This window comes from Scleropages formosus, chromosome 6, assembly GCF_900964775.1.
Source record: "Scleropages formosus chromosome 6, fSclFor1.1, whole genome shotgun sequence".
NCBI classification, from domain to species: Eukaryota; Metazoa; Chordata; class Actinopteri; order Osteoglossiformes; family Osteoglossidae; genus Scleropages; species Scleropages formosus.
Window position 1 is genome coordinate 19,146,126 of NC_041811.1, and position 24,121 is coordinate 19,170,246.

The 24,121-nt window shown below is 40.7% G+C and overlaps 1 protein-coding gene across 1 annotated transcript; it reads left to right on the plus strand.

The window, feature by feature from the left end:
* The first annotated feature begins 2,484 nt into the window (after positions 1 to 2,484).
* On the plus strand, positions 2,485 to 14,886 carry LOC108924955 (Golgi phosphoprotein 3). The gene is made up of 4 exons (XM_018736634.2): positions 2,485 to 2,944; positions 9,621 to 9,752; positions 12,432 to 12,546; positions 13,107 to 14,886. Exons 1-4 carry the CDS (start codon positions 2,732 to 2,734, stop codon positions 13,529 to 13,531), a joined length of 885 nt encoding a protein of 294 aa, XP_018592150.1. The 5' UTR covers positions 2,485 to 2,731; the 3' UTR covers positions 13,532 to 14,886.
* The last annotated feature ends 9,235 nt before the right edge of the window (positions 14,887 to 24,121 follow it).

Sequence of the window (24,121 nt, forward strand, 5' to 3'; positions counted from 1 at the left end):
TGCCATTCAGTTTAATGGCTCAAATTAAAAGTCTTACAACATACAGGTACCTTATCAATTATGCATTATGTTTCTGGGACAGGCTGTAAAACACAGTGACCCTGCCTAGGAGAAATTGATAATGAATCTTAGTTTTTTTTTTTATTAAAAACAAAGATTTAGAAAACCTAGCCTGTGAATAAACTGAGTGACATCTCTATCATAAGCTTAGTGAGTGAAATATTATCTGGTTTTTCAAACAAATGGAGTTGTGAACAGACTCCTGATCCCAATAGTTTTTGAAACTTGAGTATCCTGTATGTGTAGCATTGCAGCTTTCAACTATTACATGAACCTTGGGATCTGCAGCCAACACATCTTGCCCCCCCCCCCCCCAGTGCTTTTGGGGGGGGGGGGGGGGGGGGGGGGCTGTACACTCAACTGAATACAACTGGGATGATCTGGTCTTCAGGGCACATGATCAAAGTCAGAAAATTCTGGTATCATCTACAGTACCTTCATACTCTCTCTTGTAAGATCTCATGTTCTCAATTCCCCCCCAAAACAAGAAAAATCCAAAAACACCAAAATACTCAAACTGGTAAACCCAGTGCCACAAAACAAAAAAGGTACAATCTTTTAGGTAACATAGCCACATAATGGCAGAAAATGCAGACATAACCATCTGAGGGGTAGAAGTAGCCAAAGGTATTTTAAAGAAATCTAAGCTTTAAGTGCAGAACAGAAAATAAAGTGAGTATGGACCCCCTTTAAACAAATACATTTCAGAATCATTCAAGCAAATGTGAAAGAGACGGTCAGACAAATCACCATAACGGGTGCTGCTTCTCTCTACCATGCCCTTCAATCCTCTCTCAGTACTCAGAGAAGCTACCTCATACTGTTCTTGATTCTTCCAAATTGTCCACTTAACTAGATGCAGGTGGTCTACATACAAGGAGAATTAGCACAGGTGCAGACACAAGGGAGCCATCCATCAAGTTCAGCTCCATCCAGCACAATGGTTCTGCCTCCTAACAACTCAAGAAGTTATAAAGTGCAAGTACTTGTACTAAATGTTATTAAAATTATGCAATACATTCAAGAACGTTTATCAGATGCTGTAAGAGACAGCTATACTGAGTACTTATAATGCAGACAAAAGCAAAATACGTTGGGATATGTACAGAATAGTTGGTAATGTAGTGATTATAACTGCTGCGTTTGGACACAAAAGTCGCAGGATTGAATCTCACCTCTGCCTGTAGTTTCCTTGAGCAAGGTACTTACCCTAAATTGCTGCACTAAAAAAATTACCCACCTGTATAAATGGTTAAGTAATTGTAGGTAGATTAACATTTCATAAAGCTTTGTTATAAAAATTGTGAAATACACAAATAATGATCAAAATATTGCAAATAGTGTACATTTTATAATAACCTCATAAAGGAAAAATAATGGGGAATGTTGCCATTTTAAGAAACCATTTACCATATCTTGCTTGTCTATGGGTTTTCAAGTTTTAGTCCTAGATCTGCATCAACATTTGTCTCTGCATAGGGGATCATTAGAGAGGCATCATCCAGTATAAATATGTGAATAGATTAAGTATAGATAAGGTGGGAATATAAAGCTATATTTTAAAATACATTTTCTGTAAAACTATCATGTCTATATATAATATGGCATGACACTTCAACATATGCTGGAATTTCACCCTTTATAGTGAAGGGAGACCACTGCCATCCTTCACTGCAAGTGGTAATTGATAACTGTTAGCTAAATGAAAGTATTAAGTTGTATTTGTGTTATTTATCATATTCATGGATTAGGAATATAATAATATATTATTTATGTTCCTATTCCATTAATAAATGGAAGGCCATCTCTGTTCTATGACTTTCATTGACTGTGACATGCTGGTAAACCTGACTTTGGAATTATGAAAAGATTTCCATTTCCAGTTGAGGAGCCAACGAACATTATAATAATGTGCTGACAACACCATACTGGAGTACCTGACTCAGTACCTGCACTTAGGCTGCAGATTTCAGTTACAGAAGCAGGACTGTTGTACCCTTGAAAACTTTACCCTTGCAGGTGCAGGTTTACTTAACCCTGATAATTGCATTTCAATAATTAACTATCCATCTGTGTAAAGAGGTGAAACTGTAAAATGTATGAGGACGAAAACAACCGCTAAGCAACATAAACGTCTTTTTTTTTCATTGACCATCACATTTACTAGTAAATTGTCAGTAGGTATATATTGTTTTGTACTATATACTGTAGAAAAGTAATGTTTTCTAGCACTACAGAACCCGTTTTTGTGTTTTTTTTTTTTTTAACTGATTTTTGTATTAATGTGCATATATATATTTTAAACCTGGTGCCTCAAACTAAACATTTGTTGACCTCTCCGGTATTTGCCGCGCTTGTTAGAGGGCGCGCGCTCCGCGCGTTCACCTGTGCGAAGCTCGAGCTGCCACATACGCTGCTGTCGTCATCGCCATCCCGCCATATTGACTGGGAAGGGAGCGGAGGAACGGCGAAAAGGAAGAATCTAGCTGTTCTGGCTCCCTCTTCGTCGTCGTCTCGAGCGGCTTACGAACGGAAACGAAGAAAGAAGGAGGCCAGAAACAGCGGAGTGGGATTCATTTATGTACCGGACGCCTTAAACAGTGTTTATCAGCAGCCGAACAAGAAGGAAGCGAGCGAGGTAGTCGACGTCGCTGGGGCTCGTCCGCTGACGATGACTTCGCTGACCCAGAGGAGCTCGGGCCTGGTGCAGAGGCGGACCGAGGCCTCGCGCAGCGCCTCCGCCGACAAGGACAAGGGCTCCGGGGACGAGGACTACGAGTCCCGGCGCCGCGACGAGCAGGACGACGACGACAAAGGGGACTCGAAAGAAACGCGCCTCACGCTCATGGAAGAGGTGCTGCTTCTCGGACTGAAGGACCGCGAGGTTTGTTAATGTTATCGCTTCCGTTTTTATCTCTCTTGTGTTTGAGACGCACGCAACACCGTGTGAACTGACTGTGCAGGCGGTGACAACGGCTTGTCTTTCTCCAAGTTTTATTTCGTAGACCAGATAACAAAGCAGACCGGTTCGTCCGGGGGGGGGAAAAAAAAAAAAAAATCGCATATTAGTATTTATTGTAAGTAATCGTGCCACCGTCCGTCCCGCGCTGTCCTCACGTAACAGTTACTAGATCATGCCATTCTCAGCAACCATGTTTTTGTTCAAGAAGCCTTCTTAATCTTAAAATGCAAAAGTGAATTTTTATTTTTGACGTATTTCACCTGATTTGTATGAATTACTTTATCATATGGCTTTTAAAAAATCTACTCCCTGACTCGACTCGACGTCGTTCACGTGAGGCTCCCGCGAAGGAATAAGTAAAAACTTTGTTTTTCAGCCAGAGTTAGTAACTTTGGTTACAGTGATTTTTGACTCGCTAACTATCCGCGTGACTTAGAATTAAGACCGGAATTACACAATTAGTGCTGTACATACATACCGTTTGTGTTTCCTTTAATCTTAGCCGTGGGAAACACTGCCTCTGTTCACGCAGTTTATTGTTGCGACGTTCAGCGATTTAGTGCTGTGCATCTGAATGCATTCAAATTAAAATAGAAATTTGCCCGAACTACAGCAGTTTTTTTTTTTTTTTTTTTGCTCTCAGACGTGGGATGTAAGGTGAGAATTTTGCTGGCCAGTTCTTTTTATTTTATGAATTAATATCCCTTATGTTCTCGATGGCCGATTCTGGATTCATTTTGCCTCCCTTTACTTCACATCACCCTTGTAGTGGCCAGATTCTTTTGCTGAAATTTAGTTTTACAAATAAATATAAAGTTTTTACAATTGGAATACTAATACATAGTCTAATAGTGTTCAAGTTGCTCTGCAGAAAAGTGTCTCCTAAACAAAAGAAAATGTTAATGTAAAATTTGTGTGTTTCTTACCATGACAGTTTCAGTAAAGTAACTGCAATTGCCAGTGATCTGAACACTAGATTTGCATCACAAAGGCCAAAATAACACATTATGCTATGTAGTTTTTAACCATAAACATAGCGATAGGATCACCGTGGCCCGTTGCAAAGAAATTCCTGAGGAAGTTCAAAATGCTGAAGAAATAAAATCTGTAAAATAACCCCAAGGACAGCCAATGTATACATTTTCAACTTTTCTGTATAGGCGTATGATGTATTTGCATCTCTGATGCTCAGATACAGTCAAAGCAATACATAATGCTCCAGAGTCTCAAGTGACAGGGACCAAAAGGGTTTTGGTAAAGATTCAGTGAAAAACTGCAGAAAAATTATGAAGAACATTTTAGATGACTAATTCTACATATTATAGTTGCAAGAATGTGTATGCAGTCAGTTGGATTTCAATTACTTGTTGAAAAGCATGAGTTTGTTTGGGGATACCTTTGAAGCATCCATAAAATTTCTTGGACAAGTACAGAAAAATTTCACAACGGAGACTGTTTATTGTGTGTTCCCTCTAACCTGTAACAAGTAGACCTGAAACCCAGGGCCTTTTTGGTCTTGAGCACTTTTACATTTGTTGGCCCAATTTGAGTTGGCCCCTATATAGCCTGTCTGTTATATAATATGGAAATGCAAGCCAACGTCCCTGGAGGACAGAGGCAGATTACACCAGTGAATATTTGTCTATTGGACAGTGAATTCGTCATACAAAGTGTAAGCAGTTGTTTAGCTTTAGTAATTCTGCAGTCATTTATTATGAAATGTCTTAACTTCTGTTTTTGGCTATAGATTAAAAATGGGCTTCCCGTTTGACACTTTTTAAATGGCTAAACGGCATTTGTTTTGAAGTAGTATGAAGTTCATATAGCTCTCCATAACCTGCCCATAACTATGGCACATCAGTTTTGGTATAGACTTCTGAAGTGCACATTTTTATATAGCTCTCTTATTAGAACATACAGATCAGCCAAAACATTAAAACCACTTGCCTAATATTGTATAGGTCCCCCTCGTGCCACCAAAACAGCTCTGACCCATCAAGGCATGGACTCCACAAGACCTCTGAAAGTGTCCTGTGGTATCAGGCACCAAGACGTTAGCAGCAGATCCTTTAAATTCTGTAAGTTGCGAGGCGGGGCCTCCGTGGATCGGACTTGTTTTCCCGACACATCCCAGAGATGCTCGATCGCATTGAGATCTAGGGAATTTTAGGCCAAGTGAACACCTTGAACTCTTTATGTTCCTCAAACCATTCCTGAACAACTTTTGCAGTGTGGTAGGACCACTGCCATCAGGGAATACAGTTGCCATGAAGGGGTGTATGTGGTCTGCAACAATCTTTAGGTAGGGGTGTCAAAGTAACATTTACATGAATGCCAGGACCCAGGGTTTCCCAGTAGAACATTAGCCAGAGCATCACATTTCCTCTGCCAGCTTGCCTTCTTCCCATAGTGCATGCTGCTGCCATCTCTTCCCCAGGTAAATGACGCACGCACACCCGGCAGTCCACGTGATCTAAAAGAAAACCTGATTCATCAAATCAGGCCACCTTCTTCCATTGATCCATGCTTCAGTTCTGACACTCACATGCCCATTCCAGGCACTTTCGGCAGTGGATAGGGGCCAGCTCCGACTGGTCTGCGGATATGCAGCCTCATACGCAGCAAGCCGTGATGCACTGTGTGTTCTGACACCTTTCTATCATGGTCAGCATTAAGGTTTTCAGCAATCTGTGCTACAGTAGCTCTTCTGTGGGATCAGGTCAGACAGGCCAGCCTTCATTCCTCACATGCATCAGTGTGCCTTGGGCACCCATGACCCTGTTGCCGGTTCACCAGTTGTCCTTCCTTGGACCGCTTTTGGTAGGTACTAACCACTGCATATTGGGAACACCCCACAAGACCTGCTGTTTTGGAGATGCTCTGGCCCAGTCATCTATTCATCACAATTTGGCCCTTGTCAAAGTCAATCACATCCTTACACTTATCCATTTTTCCTCCTGCTAACACATCAAATTCAAGAACTGACTGTTCGCTTGGTGCCATTGTAATGAGATGATCAGTGTTGTTCACTTGTCAGTGGTTTTAATGTTTTGTCTGATTTGGTGTATACTTTTAATGGGGCACTTTGTGAAACGTCTTTAAGCCAAGCCATAACAAGCCTAATGGTACAGTGTGTTGAACTTTAAACTGGTATGAAGTGAACCAGATGTTTCAGCAGTAAAACAGTGAAATTTCAAAATGGATGGAAAAACCCACTAGGGGTACACATCAAGTTTTGGAAACCTGTAAATAATAATAGTTCAGGGTTGCGGTATATGCAGATCAGTGTAGTGGTATTAAGACTGCATGGTTTGTTTTGAGTGTTTTTAGTACGTCTTATGTTGCTTAAGCTCGGCTTTTATAACAGCTTGGTGAACATTACTTTTTATTTATTTAGCTGCTGCTTTTCTCCAAAGTGACTTACAGTGTTAAGCTATTTATCCATTTGGACAGCTGGGTAACTTTTGCCGGAGCAAGTTAGGATGAATACCTTGCTCAAGGGTATTACAGCAGGAGGTGAAATTTGAACCAGCAACTTTCAAATCCAAAGGCACCAAGTGTAATCACTATGCTATCAGCTGGCCCCATTTGTTCATGTAACCTATGCTTTTCTCCAAAGTGACTTCCAATGTATTATTTAGGCTGCACTTTTCCACTTAGTGACTTAGCAATGCAAGCTTACCACTTTAAAATTGGTGGCTGTCATCACTTTACTTCTGTAGTTCAGGGTGTTAATGGTGTCATGGCTTGAAGTGAACTCCTATGACTTGATGGGCAGAGCACAATTAATTGCCAGAGAGGGAGGTTATGTTGAATGTTTACTGGACAGCTTCACTTGAAAGAAGTTTGTGTCAGTCCCTCCCTTTCTCACAGAGTCTGCCTTGTTGAGGAGTCCAGGCCATAGCTCTCCAGCAGTACATGGAGCTAGCTTAACTCATCCCATTAAGACTTGGCTTAAAGTAAAACCTTTCATTTTAAATGCATATTCTGACTTATCGCACCGTTTTCATTATGATGCTGCACATTCAGTCAACACAAATCGTTAATATTTTTACTCTTCGGTGTTACTTATTCAGAAATTGTTGGCAGCAGATAGCATATTGGCGAAGGACATAAATTCCAAACTGGAACTGAACCAAAAAAAAATCTATAAATGGTAAAGTTGTAATTGGCTTGCTTAGTTATGGTTCTAAATTTTCTGATAAGCAGTAACAGTGACTCAAGCAAAATAATTCACTGTACATGCTGGAGCAGTTGGTGATCTTTTTTATATACATGTTATAACTATCAAAGTGATTTAATTAGATTCTTCCACAAAAGGTATTGCTTTCATCCATGTATACATTAGTTATTGACAGATTGGTTACAGAATAATATTTAAATGTTTGTTTGTCTGGGTGTTTTTGGTCAACCAAATCTAATTTATTTTGAAGGCTCAGAATTTTAATTTGATCCAGGCTCATTCTTCTTCAGTTTTTCTCTTCCCTTTTGCTGTTAACTCACTGCTTAGTGAAACATATCAATGCCTCCAATATACAAAGTTAATTTTGACTGTTTTTACCTCAATTTTGTGTTTTCCTTACTTTTCAGTGGTCTAGCAGAGACAGTTGCAAAACACCAGATGAGAGAAGTATGGAGTGTAAAAAGGGAGATGGTGCATTAGGGTTTTTTTGGAAGAAAATTCAAGTAACTAGATTTTATATAAAAGTTTCTTGAATGGTTTTGGAAAGTGAAATCATGTTTAATGAAGCACTTAAATTTGCAGTAGACCTATGCTGAATTTGAAAAATCTGCCCTTCTGTCCATTTTTGGGTTTATGCAGTAAGGCTATTTTGAAGGCTTTAATTTCATTTTTCACATTTTACGCAAAATTGTTACTATTACTTGCTTTTGAGTGCTATTGGTTCCTTGACAAAGGCTGGGGAAAAAAATGTTATCACCAGGGTAATGATTTGTCACCATTATTTTAACACTTTGCATGTCTTCATGTGCGCCAGTTGTTCCATGTAGGCTAAATTCATTCCATCAAAATGGAAGATGAAAACACTGAAGATTATCCCAGCTTGCACAGGAACATTTGTAGTCATACCATTGGCTGAAAGATTGATTATACACCTGTGCTGTTACAGTGAGTTATTAGTTAATCGATTTGTTCTTTTTGGGCTTGAAGTTTGAGCAAGTGTTGACCGTAAGTTGTTTTTAGTTCTTAATAGTCGAAATGTGAGTTGGTGTCATCTGCTGGCGGGTTCTTATATTTTACGTAATACTGAGACTTTTATCCTTTCTCTCTGAAAGGAAGCAGGAAGTAGTTCTCTTATCGTCAGTGTACATGGTGAACTCTTCTCTCTGAATCTTTTCCATCCTCAGCCTGCAACAGCATTGCCTATATGTTTCAATTCAGTTTCACTTCATTAATGTTAGTCTTTATTTTGTTGCAAGATGTTATTCGGGTAGTTATGTTAATAACTGATGGGGTTTTGTCTGGCAATGCTGTATAGAAATTCTCTGAGAATGTTTCATAAATCAGAGCGAATCGGTGAGGGTTAATCTGAGTAATGCATATTTACTTTTGTACAGCAGAATAATTGCAATGTTTTATGGTTGTATATTCACTCGGATATAGGTTATTGATATATTGTGTGTTCATTTCTTTTGTCTCTGGTTTCACCCTTGTCTAAAACCATTAAACCTGTGGGCAAAAGAAATGCTTGTCTTCAGAGTTGTGTGAAGGCTAGGAGTTTAGCTGACTGTCAAACCACTAACGCTGTGTAGAGGACAGTACAACACCGAATTTACATTTACCCAAGTCAAAACTAGTGCAGAGGTAGTTCTAATGTAGCTTGAGGTTAATAACCAGAACAGCCAGACACAAGAAAAGTTTCTTTCCTCAGGCCATCTATCTCATGAACAGCTAAATCCTCCCTAGAGAGTAAACTAGTGCAATACACAACTCTATCTATCTCTATCTATAATTCCCTTGCATTTGTATAGAACATACCTGTATATACATATGTCTACTGACTATTTTTGTATATTGTGTACTTATGTTTTATCCTTTATTCACATATTCTATCTTCTCATCTGTATCTTGTCACTGTCATTCTGTCTGTGCTGTGGAAGTTTGTCACCAAGATAAATTCCTTGTATGTGTGAACATACTTGGCAATAAAGCTCATTCTGATAAAATAGCAAAAACAGGGTCTCAAGTTTTTTGTTAGAAGGAATAGGCCTAAATGTTCTGTATGTCCTGTAGACAATATTTTGGATTTGCTTTAACACTACAAAGCTATACGCTTCCTATGTATACTTGATCCACATATGTCGTATACCTTGTACATGTCATCATGACTTTTTTTTTTTTTTTTTTTTCTATTAAATACTTTTAGCATTCCTCTTTTAAGAGAATAGATTTTTGCAGATTTCTGCTGTATCTCATTTAGGTGAGTTTTGCCTTGTAGGTCACTTAGATAAAATGATTAGTAAATTAAGGGTAGAAAATTATATGTATTGAAGTTTTGGCTGCTGCAGGTAATACAGGGACATTCCCATTGGTGTAATCCAGCCTGCCCCTGACTGCTTTGTTAATGTGTTTGGGCAGGGTTATACGTCATTCTGGAATGACTGCATCTCATCAGGGCTCCGAGGCTGCATGCTCATCGAGCTGGCTTTGCGGGGTCGACTGCAGCTGGAGGCCTGCGGAATGAGGCGGAAAAGTCTACTGGCCAGGAAGGTAGGTACTGCTCTGGTGACTGGCATCTGTAGAGCCAGTCTTTCTCAAGAAAGATATGGTTAAAATTTTAGATTATTTTTCAGATAGTTAAGCTTTTTAAAATGTTAAGCAGTTGCCTTTCATATTGAAACAAAATTCATTAGTGTTATCTTTGTTCAAAAGGTATTTTAGTTTTCATTGAATTCTAAATGGACGATGTGCAACAAGTTCACGCTTTTTGAACGGGAGTACCTTTGACATGAACGAGTGTTAATTATGAGGCAGAGCTAAACTTGCTCAAGTGATGATATAAAGAAATTTTAGTGGTTTGGATGGAAAAAGGATACATAGGCTTTTATTTAGTTTTTTCAGAATGCAGTTGAGCTACCTTTTCGTCACAAGGTGGTGCACTTTCATCTCAGTAGTTTGTCAGGGTCAGGCCTATTCGCTTGGATATACTTGTACTTTGTTTTCTGATACTGATTTGCCAGGACCAAATATTGGCAAACCAGATAATGAACTTTTTTTTAATGAGGACACTTTCAGCTTATTCCATCCCTATCTCGAGTTTGTCCAAAAGACACCCATTCTTTTGTCTTTGTTAGTTCTTTTAAATCACGTGCATATTATGTGATTGCATGTGGCAGCTGGTAGCATACTGGTTAGAGCTGCTGCCTTTGGACTGAAAGGTTGCAGATTTAAATCCCACCTCCAGCTGTCATAGCTTGAGTAAAGTATCCTAAATTGGTCCAGTGAAATTACTGGGGGAAAAAATTACTGAGCTGTATATATGGGTGAATATTTAAGTAGCTTAATATTGTAAGTTGCTTTGCAAAAAAAGTAAGAATAAATGTAATGTTTGCAATACATTTTTGAATGATGTGTTTGGCAAGATTACAGTGCCAGAAGACAAGTGAGAGCATGGAGAGTATGTGGTTCCTACAGTGCAATGTGTCTGAGTCTGTCACGCACAACTGCTTGGTACTATTTTCCAGTGCGGTTTTGATCTGTCATGCTGGACCAAATATCGTGGGCCTGCATTGAATATGACAGCCTGGAGAAATGAAAATTCTGACTAATCAATGAAAAGTGCCATTATTAATCTCTGATTGGAAACATGAAAAACCAGATCTTGGAGGGAGTCAGATAATTGGGGATGAGTATTTGTTTTGTGAACAACAGTATTAAATGTTTACTATTAACTGTTTTAACTGAGTTTTGTAATGTTTTGAAGTACAATATACACTCACTGGCCACTTTATTAGGTACATTTTTTGCTAGTACTGGGTTGGACTCGCTTTTGCCTTCAGAACTGCCTTAATTCTTTGTGGCATAGATTCAGCAAGGTGCTGGAAACATTCCTCAGAGATTTTGGTCCATACTGATATGATAGCATCACGCAGTTGCTGCAGATTTGTCGGCTGCACATCCTGGAGGTGCTCTATTGGATTGAGATCTGGTGACTGTGGAGCCCATTTGAGTATAGTGAACTCATTGTCATGTTCAGGAAACCAGTTTGAGATGATTTGAGCTTTGTGACATGGTGCATTATCCTGCTGGAAGTAGCCATCAGAAGATGAGTACACTGTGGTCATAAAGGGATGGACATGGTCACTAACAATAGTCAGGTAGGCTGTGGTGTTTAAACGATGCTTAATAGGTACTAAAGGGCCCAAAGTGTGCCAAGAAAATATCCCCCACACCATTACACCACCAGCCTGAACTCTTGATACAAGGCAGGATGGATCCATGCTTTCATGTTGTTTATGCCAAATTCTGACCCTACCATCTGAAGCAGAAATCGAGACTCATCAGACCAGGAAACGTTTTTCGAGTCTTCTATTGTCCAATTTTGGTGAGCCCATGCAAATTGTAGCCTCAGTTTCCTGTTCTTAGCTGACAGGAATGGCACCTAGTGTGGTCTTCTGCTGCTGTAGCCCATCTACTTCTAGGTTCGACGTGTTGTGCATTCAGAGATGCTCTTCTGCATACCTCGGTTGTAATGAGTGGTTGAGTTAGAAAAGCAACAGTATCTGGCCAGACTGGTTTGAGCTTTTTCCTCTGGCATAAATAAGGCATTTTTGTCCACAGAATTGCCGCTCACTGGATATTTTCTTTCTGACCATTCTCTGTAACCCCTAGAAATGGTTATGCATGAAAATCCCAGCAGATCAGCAGTTTCTGAAATACTCAGACCAGCCCGTCTGGCACCAACAACCATGCCACATTCAAAGTCACTTAAATCACCTTTCTTCCCCATTCTGATGCTCAGTTTGAACTTCAGCAGATCGTCTTGACCATGTCTACATGCCTAAATGCATTGAGATGCTGCCATGTGATTGGCTGATTAGAGATTTGCGTCAACGAAGTTGAACATGTGTACCTAATAAAGTGGCCGGTGAGTGTATCATGAAGTGAATTGGCAAAGTTGTTGATGTTGATACTGTTCATTTATTTGGAGCTCTGTGCAAGGAAAAACTTAAACTTTTTTGTTCTGAGATGTCCTGCAACACTCTTGATATTCAGTAAGTTATCTTGCTTTGTATGGAGTGTAAATTTATACATTTATATAAATAACTTGCCTATCATACTTATGGAGGAGCACTTTCTCATTTTTGATCTGGTTTATAAATGTTCATGTAGTAGATTTGAACCCTGAAACATTCCAAACTTTTCATCCTGCTTAAACTGTTTCCACAGGTCATCTGCAAGTCAGATGCTCCAACAGGAGATGTCTTGTTGGACGAGGCTCTGAAGCACATCCGTGAGACCCAGCCACCTGAGACAGTACAGAGCTGGATTGAGTTGCTAAGTGGTTAGTAGAGCTAGACTTCATACCACCAAGCGCTGCTACGGTATATGTATATAGAAAGAATTCAATAAATGTAAAATAAGATGATAATCTTTCTTTTTTCAATCTCTATTGCCCATTTTTAGGCCTTTTAAAATCATGTTCTATGAATTGGCTTGCATTAAAGCAGTTTTAAGCCCACAGTTGTGGTACTGTGGTCATTGCTTGTCTTCAGTTTTTAATATTTTTTGTTTTGTTAGCTCGTATCTCTTCTTCTGAAGATTTACAACTGAAACTTCTTAAAATTTCTTTGCTTCCCCTCAAAGAAAAAATTTGCCATCCTGCAACTGTTGAGTGAAGTTAATGGGTGATTTGTTGAAAGAAAAGAGAATATTGCATATAATGGTGTTCAGATAAATTTAATATTGTTATTGCCAAGGAGACAGTTGCCAGGAAGAAGAATCAATAACTAATCAGCCTCAGGGTGATTCCACGTGTATCTAAAGTTATAACCTTGTCAGATGTTTTTCTGCCTTTTGAGGTAGTCTGTATTCTCAGCTAACTGTAGTCAACTTTGTCTGCAGGTGAGACATGGAATCCTCTGAAATTACACTACCAGCTGCGCAATGTGCGTGAGCGCTTGGCCAAAAACCTTGTGGAGAAGGGTGTTCTCACCACAGAGAAACAGAACTTCCTACTCTTTGACATGACCACGCACCCGCTAACCAACAACAATATCAAGCAGCGACTCATCAAGAAGGTGCAGGAAGCTGTGCTAGACAAGTGGGTTAATGACCCCCACCGCATGGACAAACGGCTGCTGGCCCTCATCTTCCTTGCCCACTCGTCTGATGTGCTGGAGAATGCCTTTGCCCCTCTTCTGGACGACCAATATGACCTGGCCATGAAAAGAGTACGGCAACTGCTGGACTTGGACCCCGAAGGCGAGAGCATGAAGTCCAACACAAACGATCTCCTCTGGGCCGTAGTGGCAGCCTTTACCAAATGAGTGAATGGCATTTTGGACCGGTATGTTGGGAGTGCTGCTGCTGATAGTGGTAGTGGCACAGTGTTACCCTTCTGCAGACATCATTCTGTCACATTCTCTTGGCTTGTAGATACACCTTCCCACTTCACACCCCTCCATGAGCACTGTGAGGCCCTGTTTTTTTTTTTTTTTTTTTTTTTTTCCCCCCCATTTTATTTTTTTTTTTTTAAATATATATCAGTCTCATTTCTAGTCTCACCAGTGAAACTGAAAGCACACACTAGTGTTTTTTTAACTCCTTTTCATACTTGCTCTTTAAAATATGGGAGATTTTGACCTCTTAAGATGAACATCTAAAGGTGTCAAGTGTTTCTTCTTTGGACATTATCCTATCAATTGAGATTTTGAGCATGTGATATTGTCACATTGTGCTGATGAGAAGGCTGTTGACAGCAGTCTTTCTGTTGTGCGTTGTGTGACGTGCAACTGAGAACCTTTCAATTCTCAAACTGCCACATTTGTCATGACAAATTAAATTTCTTCCTAGGAACATCACTTATTCACAAAAATATGTGAATTACATTTATGGCCTCTGTAAGGAAGGTTTCTGCTAGTGTTTGCTATAATGTTGACACATTCTATGATTGTTTTCATAAATATCATAATTAATCAGTAATAAAAAATTCAGAAAAGAGATTTAGCCAACCAGCTGCTTGTTGCCTACACATCTGTTTAAATTGCGCAATCATGGAGGGGGAGACATTCCGAAGTATATTGTAAATAGTTTACCTTGTATTCAAACACTTGTCCCTGTGGCCAGTGACGCTGACCCGAAAAGTATCTGGCTTCACTTGGGTTTCATGTGACCTTCAGGGTGCTGTGGCTGGCCTTGTCTGCCAGTTCCACAATAACTCTACAGTTGGCTCTTATCCCCTGTTGTGTCTACCCAGTGTTTTGTACGAGAGAGGTTATTTTAAATTTGCCTTTGACCATCTTCCTGTCTCTTCTTTTTTCAAGTTTATAACACTGATGCAATTTCAACAACTGCTTTTATGAACTTCATATCCAGCTCTTGATTTTATGCTGCATTTTTTCATTTAATTTTGTATTCTTTAACTTCTGTTGCATCTTTTCTGTTTATGTACCTATTATCTCTTACTGCCTGCTTTGTTGTAGCTACATCAGGGTTATATAGACACTGATTTAGGGCATATTTCATTCATGACAGGGGTTTACAGTTGTCTGACATTTTTCTTTTATGTTGATAAACTTTTGGAATAAAACAAATACTAAATAATGTATAACTAGACTTGAAATTAAAGGGAACCCTATTCTGTATACTTGCTTTTTACCATACAATAAACTAAGATCTTGAAAGTGCCTGAAATAGGCCTGGTTTCTCTTTCATTTCATTATTTTCACTGTTGATTTCTTGACTTATTGCTGTCTCTGCATGACATTAATCCACAACACCAGAGTATGGAGTATGTCAAACTTTTGGCCTGGAACTTTTCTGTTACAAAGTGTTTAGACAATCTGTAGTTCATAGATTTATTAGGCTATGGCTAGCTGAAAATATTTGCATACATAGCAGCTACAAACTGAAAAGATGACTCAGCTTTTATACATTCATATTTATAGTACATCAGTGTGTATTTGAATGTATACATTCTCAACGGCTTTGGGTGGGCTTGACTGTCTTAGCTGAAAATTCAGTTACCTCTGCAGGCTTGCTGGAAATGGGGAAAAACACAGGAAACAATGCATTATAGACAGGAGTCAGTACCAAGACCAGCATGAATCCTTACCAAAGTCTTGGTTCTACCAGTTTACAGGAGCTCTGCAAGAATGTAATACCAGATTTTCACAAGACTCTCCCCCAGCTCAACTGTATGTTGATGATACATTTGCATGTGTCCTCTCATTCTTGTCTCTACTGACTTCCTGTAGCTGCTTGTATAATGTTGAAGAGTGGTAATGACCTACAAGACCATCAGGTGTTCTGCTCAGCAATACCTGAAAGACCTGATTTCTTGCCACGGTCCAGGCAGACTGCTACACTCCTCCACCTCTTGCTGCTTGGTGGTTGCACACACAAGTAGTCCAAAAATCAAAAGCACAAAGGTTTTTGGTCTAGTTCCAATGTGGTGGGATTGGCCTCCCTTTCTCATTCAGAACTACTGAATTTCTCTAAACTGTCAAAAGGGGCTCAAAACACATCCTTTGGAAATCTATGTACTCCATCAACTTAATCTACATTATGCAAAAAATATGCAGCTACTTGCATAATGGATGCTGGTTTATGTGATGTAAGAGACAAATTGAGCATACTTCAAGAATTGGGTGTCTGCAAATAGATCTCTCCATATTTTGGTGTAATGCATCTATTCTTTTCTGAGATGTATGTCACTTTGAAGGAAAGCATCTGCTAAGCGAATAAAAGTAATTGTAAATAAATGTAAAGTGAGGCAGACTGTTTCATTAGTGGCACTCTAGGCAAGAGTTTGAAAGCTGACATCTGTTATTGCTTTGTTGCTTAGCTGATGCTTTTATCTGAAGAGATTTAGGGTTTTACCCTTTCATACAACCGGATATTTTGCTGGAGGAATTCAGAGTAAATACATAATAGAGCAGAAACTCTCAAGAGACCTGCACTAGCAATATTCAGTTTTCGTCTGTTTGTAGACACTACAATAACTTGCCCTTGGGTGATGTCTAACACATGCATCTCATGAAATCAAGTCATAAGAAAACTCTAGAAAAGAAAACAGAAAAGAAGTCGATCCTGTGATGAAGATAAAATTGTGTAGTAGTAACCATGGCAACTCCTTTGTAAGCACCCTACCTGCTTTAAATGAACTGACACCTACCTACTAGGAAGTAACTTAATTGTAGCTTTCCTGAATAACAATTTTAATTATTTTATTTTCTCTCTAGGGGGTGCGGTGGCGCAGTGGGTTGAACCACAGTCCTGCTCTTCGGTGGGTCTGGGGTTCGAGTCCCGCTTGGGGTGCCTTGCGGCGGACTGGTGTCCCGTCCTGGGTGTGTCCCCTTCCCCCTCCGGCCTTACGCCCTGTGTTGCCCGGTAGGCTCTGGTTCCCCGTGACCCTGTATGGGACAAGCGGTTCTGAAAATGTGTGTGTGTGTGTGTGTGTGTGTGTGTGTGTGTGTGTTTTCAGCCTATTATTATATTTTGCCTTCTCCTGTGTTTGGGAATTGAACTTGACATTTTAAGTTGCATTCTCTGTTCAGCACCACAGTAAAACCAGTATGTCTTTTTTTCAGGTGGTGGTTTTAAAGACACGGGCCATATTATTGCTATTATTGCTGTTATCAGTGTCACTGATTCTTAGAAACATCCAGCCCTTGAATCAGAAACGTGATGTTCACTCCAAGTTCCCCCCACACAGTTCAAAGGCAAAGTGTGACGCTATAATGTCCAGCTCCTCAGTCCAGCCGTTCTTTCCTCAGAGTGTCATATTTTTCTCTGATGTGTTTTATGATATAGCACATCTGCTTCACAGATGGGCCTGGAGAACATCTCTTTGAGCAGAAAGTGCTGAAGATGGATCCAGCAAAAGCTCTTAGAGTGAGGGTCTCATAGCATTTGAGACTCCAGACCTCATACACAGTTGTAATGAGAGTAACATGCATTTGCATGATAAAACCACAATTTTGACTTGCAATGGCACAGCAGGTAATACGATACACAAAACATAATTTATAAGTTTAGAAGATACTTTTATCCAAAGTGACCTACAATGATTGCTGTGTAGTACTTCGATAACACCAGTATCCAAGGTGTCTTATAATGCTAGAAATAAGAAAGTAAACTCCCTACACTCAGTCACCCATTTACAACCCAGAGCGATGTAACACACACATACACACACTATGGGAAATCTGGAATGATTCGTTCGCCTGAAACACACGTCTTTGGACCGTGGGAAGAAATTGGAGCATCTGGAGAGACGGAGCAGGGATCGCACCTATGGACAATTGCACAGCCTGTGTGCTCTGAGACGTGAACAGTAAGACGAACACCGTTTAAGGAGAACGGTCCTCAGTGCCTGTGCGGACATGGAGCTTGAAGGAGTACCTGCGTGAACGGAAATACGTTTTTGATTAGTTTTGTTTAGGACAATTTTCATCATTTTTGTAACAGGTTAACACAAATTCGTTTTTGTGCAATAATGTGCTGTGAAATGATTTTCAGAATGGACATGCTGATTGTTCGAAAACTTGACAAGTCCCTTACGTTAATCATATTTTACTTCACATTTTATTAAAGAGAACTCCAACTCACACCAGCGAAATAACTTAAAACACCTGAGAGCACGGTTCCTTTCTACGTATATTTCAGAATATATAAACAAACACATAGCGAAGGAACTCACTTGGTATGGTTCTTTTTTCTGTGAGATACACAGTAGACCAAATAAACCCATTCAAATAATTTATGATATTTTGACAGGCAGAGGCAAAACATGGCTGGATTTTCTAGAATGTTGTTATGATTTTGAGTTCTAAAAGCATTTGAACATAGCTGACTTGTATCATAGGGGAACCGCTTGTGTTTAGTTCACATTCGGCCTGTTCTTATGTTTCCTTAAAATAAGACGTTAGTGTTTTGTGAAAAGATGTTAAAAGAATGGGCAGCTTGGAAGTTTATGTAAATACCAAAGTATTATGCATTATTTGTAACTGTCATATAGAAATTCTGTTACATTAGTCATTAATTTTGAGGGGGCGCGGTGGCGCAGTGGCGCAGTGGGTTGGACCACAGTCATGCTCTCCGGTGGGTCTGGGGTTCGAGTCCCGCTTGGGGTGCCTTGTGGCGGACTGGCGTCCTGTCCTGGGTGTGTCCCCCTCCCCTTTCGGCCTTACGCCCTGTGTTACCGGGTAGGCTCCGGTTCCCCGTGACCCCGTATGGGACAAGCGGTTCTGAAAATGTGTGTGTGTGTGTGTGTGTGTGTGTGTGTAGTCATTAATTTTATAAATATTTCCCCGTTTTCAAGCAACTGATTTTAAACCTATTTGCAGCAGAACACGACAATAAATTACAATGTTTCTGTGGTTACAAAGAGATCGACTGTGGTTAAAAAAACTGCTTTCGTTCCAATTTTTTATGGTTTGCGTTCCTGTTTCTCAAGCTGCCCCCATCCCAAATCTACAGGACCATTCTGACGAACTTCAAAGTTACACGGTCAACTCGCTGAACCCTGAGAACAGACTTACTTTATGGCCTTTTCTCTGGAGCTAAGTTGGACTCATTTTATGATTTGTTTATTTGGAGCAGCATTGTTATTCGTTCAGCCAGATTTTTTCAATTAGCTGATGCCTTCCTCCAAAGCAACCTATGGTGATTTATCATTTACACAGCTGGGTAATTTTTTTTACTGGAGCAGTTTAGGGTGAGTACCTTGCTCAGGGGTACTGCAGCAGTAGGTGAGATTCGACCTTCAGAAGTCAATGACGGACTGAAGTATGTTAACTGCTTGTTCTTGTCAGGGTCACAGAGGACTGGAGCCTATCCCACAGTCACAGGGCACTAGGCTAGGAAGGGATACCCTGGAAAGGATGTCAGTCCATCACAGGTGGCACACACACGCACACCCGCACACACAGAAACCACTTGTCCCAAGCGGGGTCGTGGCAAACCGGAGCCTAATCCGGCAACACAGGGTGCAGGGCTGAGGAAACACCCAAGATGGGGCGCCAGTCCATCGCAAGGCACCCCAAGCAGGACTCGAACCCCAGACCCACCACAGAGCAGGCCCAGGCCAAACCCGCTGCGCCACAGCGCCCCCTATAGGGGGCAAAGTTATTTTCCAAACGCATCTCAGTTTTCCAGTTGTAAAATATGATTTACTCAAGTTATTTTTTGTTTCTTTCAAATACAACAAACAGTTAATGAACTTAAGCTTATATCTTCAGAGACAAGGCAATGCAGACTAGTTTTACTTTGTTACTATTTAATTAAGAATGTAAGATGTATTGCTCTCTGAGTCTGAGATACGTCACTGCGAGCGTCTGCTAAATGAATGAATGTAAATGTAATGATAATAATGAATTGAATAATGCCAGAGGTTAACTCTCTTGATCACCGGTGAATAAAATGTGGCAAAGGTGAGGATATGCCAGTAAAAACATTTATTTTACGGTGCAATTACGAATTAGTACCGCTGAATTACACATTCTTCTAGTCCCACGTTAGCGTCGCGGAGAGGGGGCCGTCTGTACTTAGAAGACTTTATATTCCCGCCCTCTTCCCACAACTTCAAGTCCGATTGGACGGTGAGAGGCCAATGAATAACGCCTCTTTTGGATATTAATACCGCATTGGTAATTAGAGTCAGGAGTGCGGCGCCGAGGCTCCTCCCACCACAATCGCCCGCTGTTCCCTCTTCAGGGTGAAACATCCCGAAGACTCAGACGTTATGTTATGTTATGGTGACACAGAGCGTGTCTGAAAGCAGTAGAAGGAAAACTATTGCATTACATTCTCGAAGAATTCATACAACTGCTTTTAGAAGTCGCAACGGTTTTGGGCTTTTGGAAGACAATATTATATGTCATTTAGAAGGAATGGAGCCGAATTCACACTCAGACTGGCACCACTCTGCCGATTATTTCTCAGAAGGAGTTTCTTTCTGTCGTTGAAGATGCATCAGAAATTATAAATATTTCTTCCCTCTGGACTTCGAAGACAGCTTTGACCGGGAATTACCACTTCACTTCTAAATTGCATAACCCTTTGTATTTCACAGTATGACGCCGAAGGACAAAGGAAGACCCGCAACTTGCCACAAAGAGGTATTTTAATTTTAAAAATAAAAAAACAATGAATGAAGAGTGCCTACTTAAACGCACAGACCTATGAGAAGATCGCCTTCCAGAGTTGGGACTGCCTGGTGATGCTGTGTGTTTTCAGTGGTGCACACAGCTCGATTACAGCTGAAAATTGTAAAAAAAAAAGTACTCACATCTGCGGTATTAATCGACTTGATTGGTTTTATTCACACTTAGGGCGGAATCGCGGGTGAGTTTGTCCTTCCTAAATTGGTATGTGAATGCGAGTCGAGAGTAACACATTCGTTGGTCACAGTTATGAAGGCTTGTGAGTATATGTGCTGCGGTCTCGTGCTGCCGTTACGATGCGCGGCTTCCTACTGGCTCCTGGAGCGCTCGCGCGCCACTCTTCCGTAGTCGCTGGTACGTCTCGTGTAGCGGCTCCTCCGCTTCGTCCCCTTTTCTTCTCGACTTCGCCTCGACACACCAATTTTTTTGCCTTTTAAGCTCGAGTTGCCCACACGTCGCTGGAGGAGGTCTGTAGTCCGCTCGAAAAGGGTTTGGAGACGCGCCTTTCACGCGAAGCGCTTTTTCGGAATGAATCTCCATTCATTACGCGTTTCTTCCGCGCGCGCGTCATTACAGTTTGACTTAATTCTCTGATTAAAGGCTTTAAGCACAAGTAGAAAATTCCGCTCCAAGAGGTTAACTTAAGACTTAAGCCATTAAAATTTAAATGATGTATCTCCTACGCAGGGGACGTTTTGGGGTGTTGCTGGAAATATCATTTACTTAAGTTAGAGCACTAATTAAGTACAGGATAAATATTATTAATATGCTCATATGATTTTGACACAGATTGCTATTTTTGTTCGTGTATTCAGTAACTCTGCTGAAGATTATCTTACCGTGAAAGATTAGGCTAAAGTGGGTAGTGTAGTGAAGGTTGCAGGTTCGAGTCCCACTCCCTGACACCTCGAATTGCTCCAGTAGAAATGCCCCGTTGTGTGAATGAATCAGGCACTCTAAGCATCATGTAAATATGTAAATAATAATGTCAATGGGACCTTTGCCATAGAGCAGGTTGCTGTGGGCCCGGACACCCGACGTGTTGTTCCATCAAACTTATTTCTGCTCCTTTTCCCACAGTCACCAGAAGAACTGGACACTGGTATTTCTAAGCTGGGGAATTTATTTTTCATACCCTTTAACAGTCATACCCTTTAATCTTGAAAATATATTTTAATTGATAAATGGTGGACTTATTTATAGGGGTAACAGAGGGTAGGACTGCTGCCCTGCAATTTGAGGTCCGGGTTTCAGGTTCGAATCCCACTGCTGGCCTAGTATTGTTGATCAAAGCACTTACCCCAAATTGATGCAGTAAGAATACCCAGCTGTATAGATAAAGAGCTGTTAAATAGTTATACATACATACTGACAGAAGACAGTGGGTGGGATAATTCTTTTATTTCATTTAGACAAGTATAAAAGAAGCCAAACAAATATGTAAATGATGAGAAGTGTGCCAGTAATAATTTAAAAAGTATTAGTGATGGCTCAGTGCCACCTGAACAGCGAGAGGACTCATTGTAGAACCCAAGGGCAGGAGCAGTCTGTTGTTAAAGGTGCCCTGTCTAGTCACAGTGGAATGCAGAGAGTGAGAGTCGTTGTCCATGATGACTTGGATTTTAAATGAGTACATTACTGTGAAGGTGTTTCTTAACATTGTATACTGTCTTGGACAACAGCTTGAGCTTAATAAAGATAGTATTTTCTTCGTCTTAGGTCTGGGGTGACACAGATCTGCGTAACCTTTACACCATGAGCTACAGAGGCATGCGCTGTACATTCTACAGTACTCTGAAATACATGTAAAGGAAAATACTGGGGTGTATTCCACCTCTTCACTGCCTATTGTTACAATGCAAAAAAAAAAAAAACTCGGGAGTAATTTCTATCAATATGCAGTTACTGGAGTTGTACAGTTTAAGACTGACTGCCTCATTTACTCTGTTTTCCCAAAAACTACATTTTGTAGTGTATTTTCAAATGCAGTTACAAGCAGATTACAAAGTTGTGTGATATTCCTGAAAGATTTAGCAGTCAGCATCTGATACTTAAAAACCCAGTGGAGCAAAGTACAGTAGTAATGTCATAGGAGTCATCAGAGTTATGCACATGAACACCCATATTGTCCAAATGGATATATAGAACCATAGAGATATTGGGCAATAAATACTAGGTTTACATCCTCACTCTGGTGGCTGTGAGAGAAGGCGTTCAAATGTGAGAGTCCACAGTACCAGCCCTGGTGAAGGAAATGCTAACTCAAAGGGTTAACTGTGCAAAGAGAAAAAAATAAGGACGAAATAAATATATTGGGATTTGTGTTGGAAAAAGTGAGGAGCTAAACAGTTGGTGAAAAAAAACAGCTGTAATAAAAACAGATGGCAGCAGTAGGCTGATGGAATGCTTCCATCATTTTTTCATACCAGACGGGTGAATTGCGTGTAAGGGTTAGCGACCCACGCCAACTGTGTTCGAAACTTTGGTAGCTGTAGCGCTCTCCCTGAAAGGTTTAATGCCCAAATTAGTTTGACTTTTCCCCAGGTATTTCGGCGTGATGTGACATCCACATTCATGTACAGTATGTGTCCACGCGATATACTACTCTACAGAGAGGAAAATGCGAATTTACGCTTCTGTGTTTGGTCAGTGTGGGGGGGCACGGTGGTGCAGCGGGCTTGACTGGGTGCTGCTCTCTGGTGGGTCTGGGCTTCGAGTCCTGCTTGGGGTGCCTTGCAATGGACTGGCGTCCCGTCCTGGGTGTGTCCCCTCCCTCTCCGGCCTTGCGCCTTGTGTTGCCGGGTTAGGCTCCGGCTCGCCGCAACCCCGCTTGGGACAAGCGGTTTCAGACGATGTGTGTTTAAAAAATATTTCATGAAATTGATCAAAATACAACACATTTTGAATCAGATGAGTAGATTGCGGCATTTACTTTCTCTGAGAGCTGATAGAGATAAGTTCCACTTAGACAGTAGCTCTACTTCTGCCAGGAATTTTCCCGAGACGGAGTGTTTCTTCACCATGTGAACTGTACACCGGTTCTGGTGAGTGTAAGGACTCAGCTGTGTTCATTGCTTCAGCAAAGGAAAAATAACCAAACTTCACATTTGTGTTCTTTGGAACAAGCTTTTTCATATAGAGAAGACTCTGAAAGTCTGGAACAGGCGTCTTCATTACTCCACCCACAATTGTGGAAACATTTTGTCATAAATGTGGCGTGGTGTAGCAATAAACAGCTTAAGAAAAGCAACAAGCGAAAGACGCTAGAGCAGTTTTCACAGTCCTTTGATTGAAGCAGTGACATGGTCATGTAAATAAATTTAACCCCTTTTCTTGTTAGTTATGTGACCTTACAGGACTTTCCCTGACAAATTGGCAGTGTCTTTTGAGGGGAAAAGAACTTAAGAGACTAAATAAAACTTGTTGGCTTGATGGGAAAAGACTGTAGACTACAGTTTATAAAATGATAAGCTTATCATTAAGCTGATACTTAAAAACCCAGTGGAGCAAAGTACAATGAGTACTGATGAGTTTCGTATGAGTTTCAAGTCGGGTGAAGCGCGAGACTGGAAGTTGGTAGCGGACGTGGGAAAACAGCTGCAGATGCCGCGGTGGATTGCGGTCACGGCACTGAGACCCGATATTCTACTGTACTCCGAGGGCGCACGGATAGTGTACTTCATTGAGTTAACGATACCCTTCGAAGACGCATTAGAAGATGCCTTTGAGAGGGAGAAACTGAAGTACACC

Bases quoted from the DNA above. Each gene is read 5' to 3' on its own strand.
- LOC108924955 (XM_018736634.2), top strand. From the start codon at position 2,732: ATGACTTCGCTGACCCAGAGGAGCTCGGGCCTGGTGCAGAGGCGGACC. The intron at 2,945-9,620 runs GTTTGTTAATGT...GTGTTTGGGCAG, and splicing joins TCGGACTGAAGGACCGCGAG to GGTTATACGTCATTCTGGAA. The intron at 9,753-12,431 runs GTAGGTACTGCT...CTGTTTCCACAG, and splicing joins AAAGTCTACTGGCCAGGAAG to GTCATCTGCAAGTCAGATGC.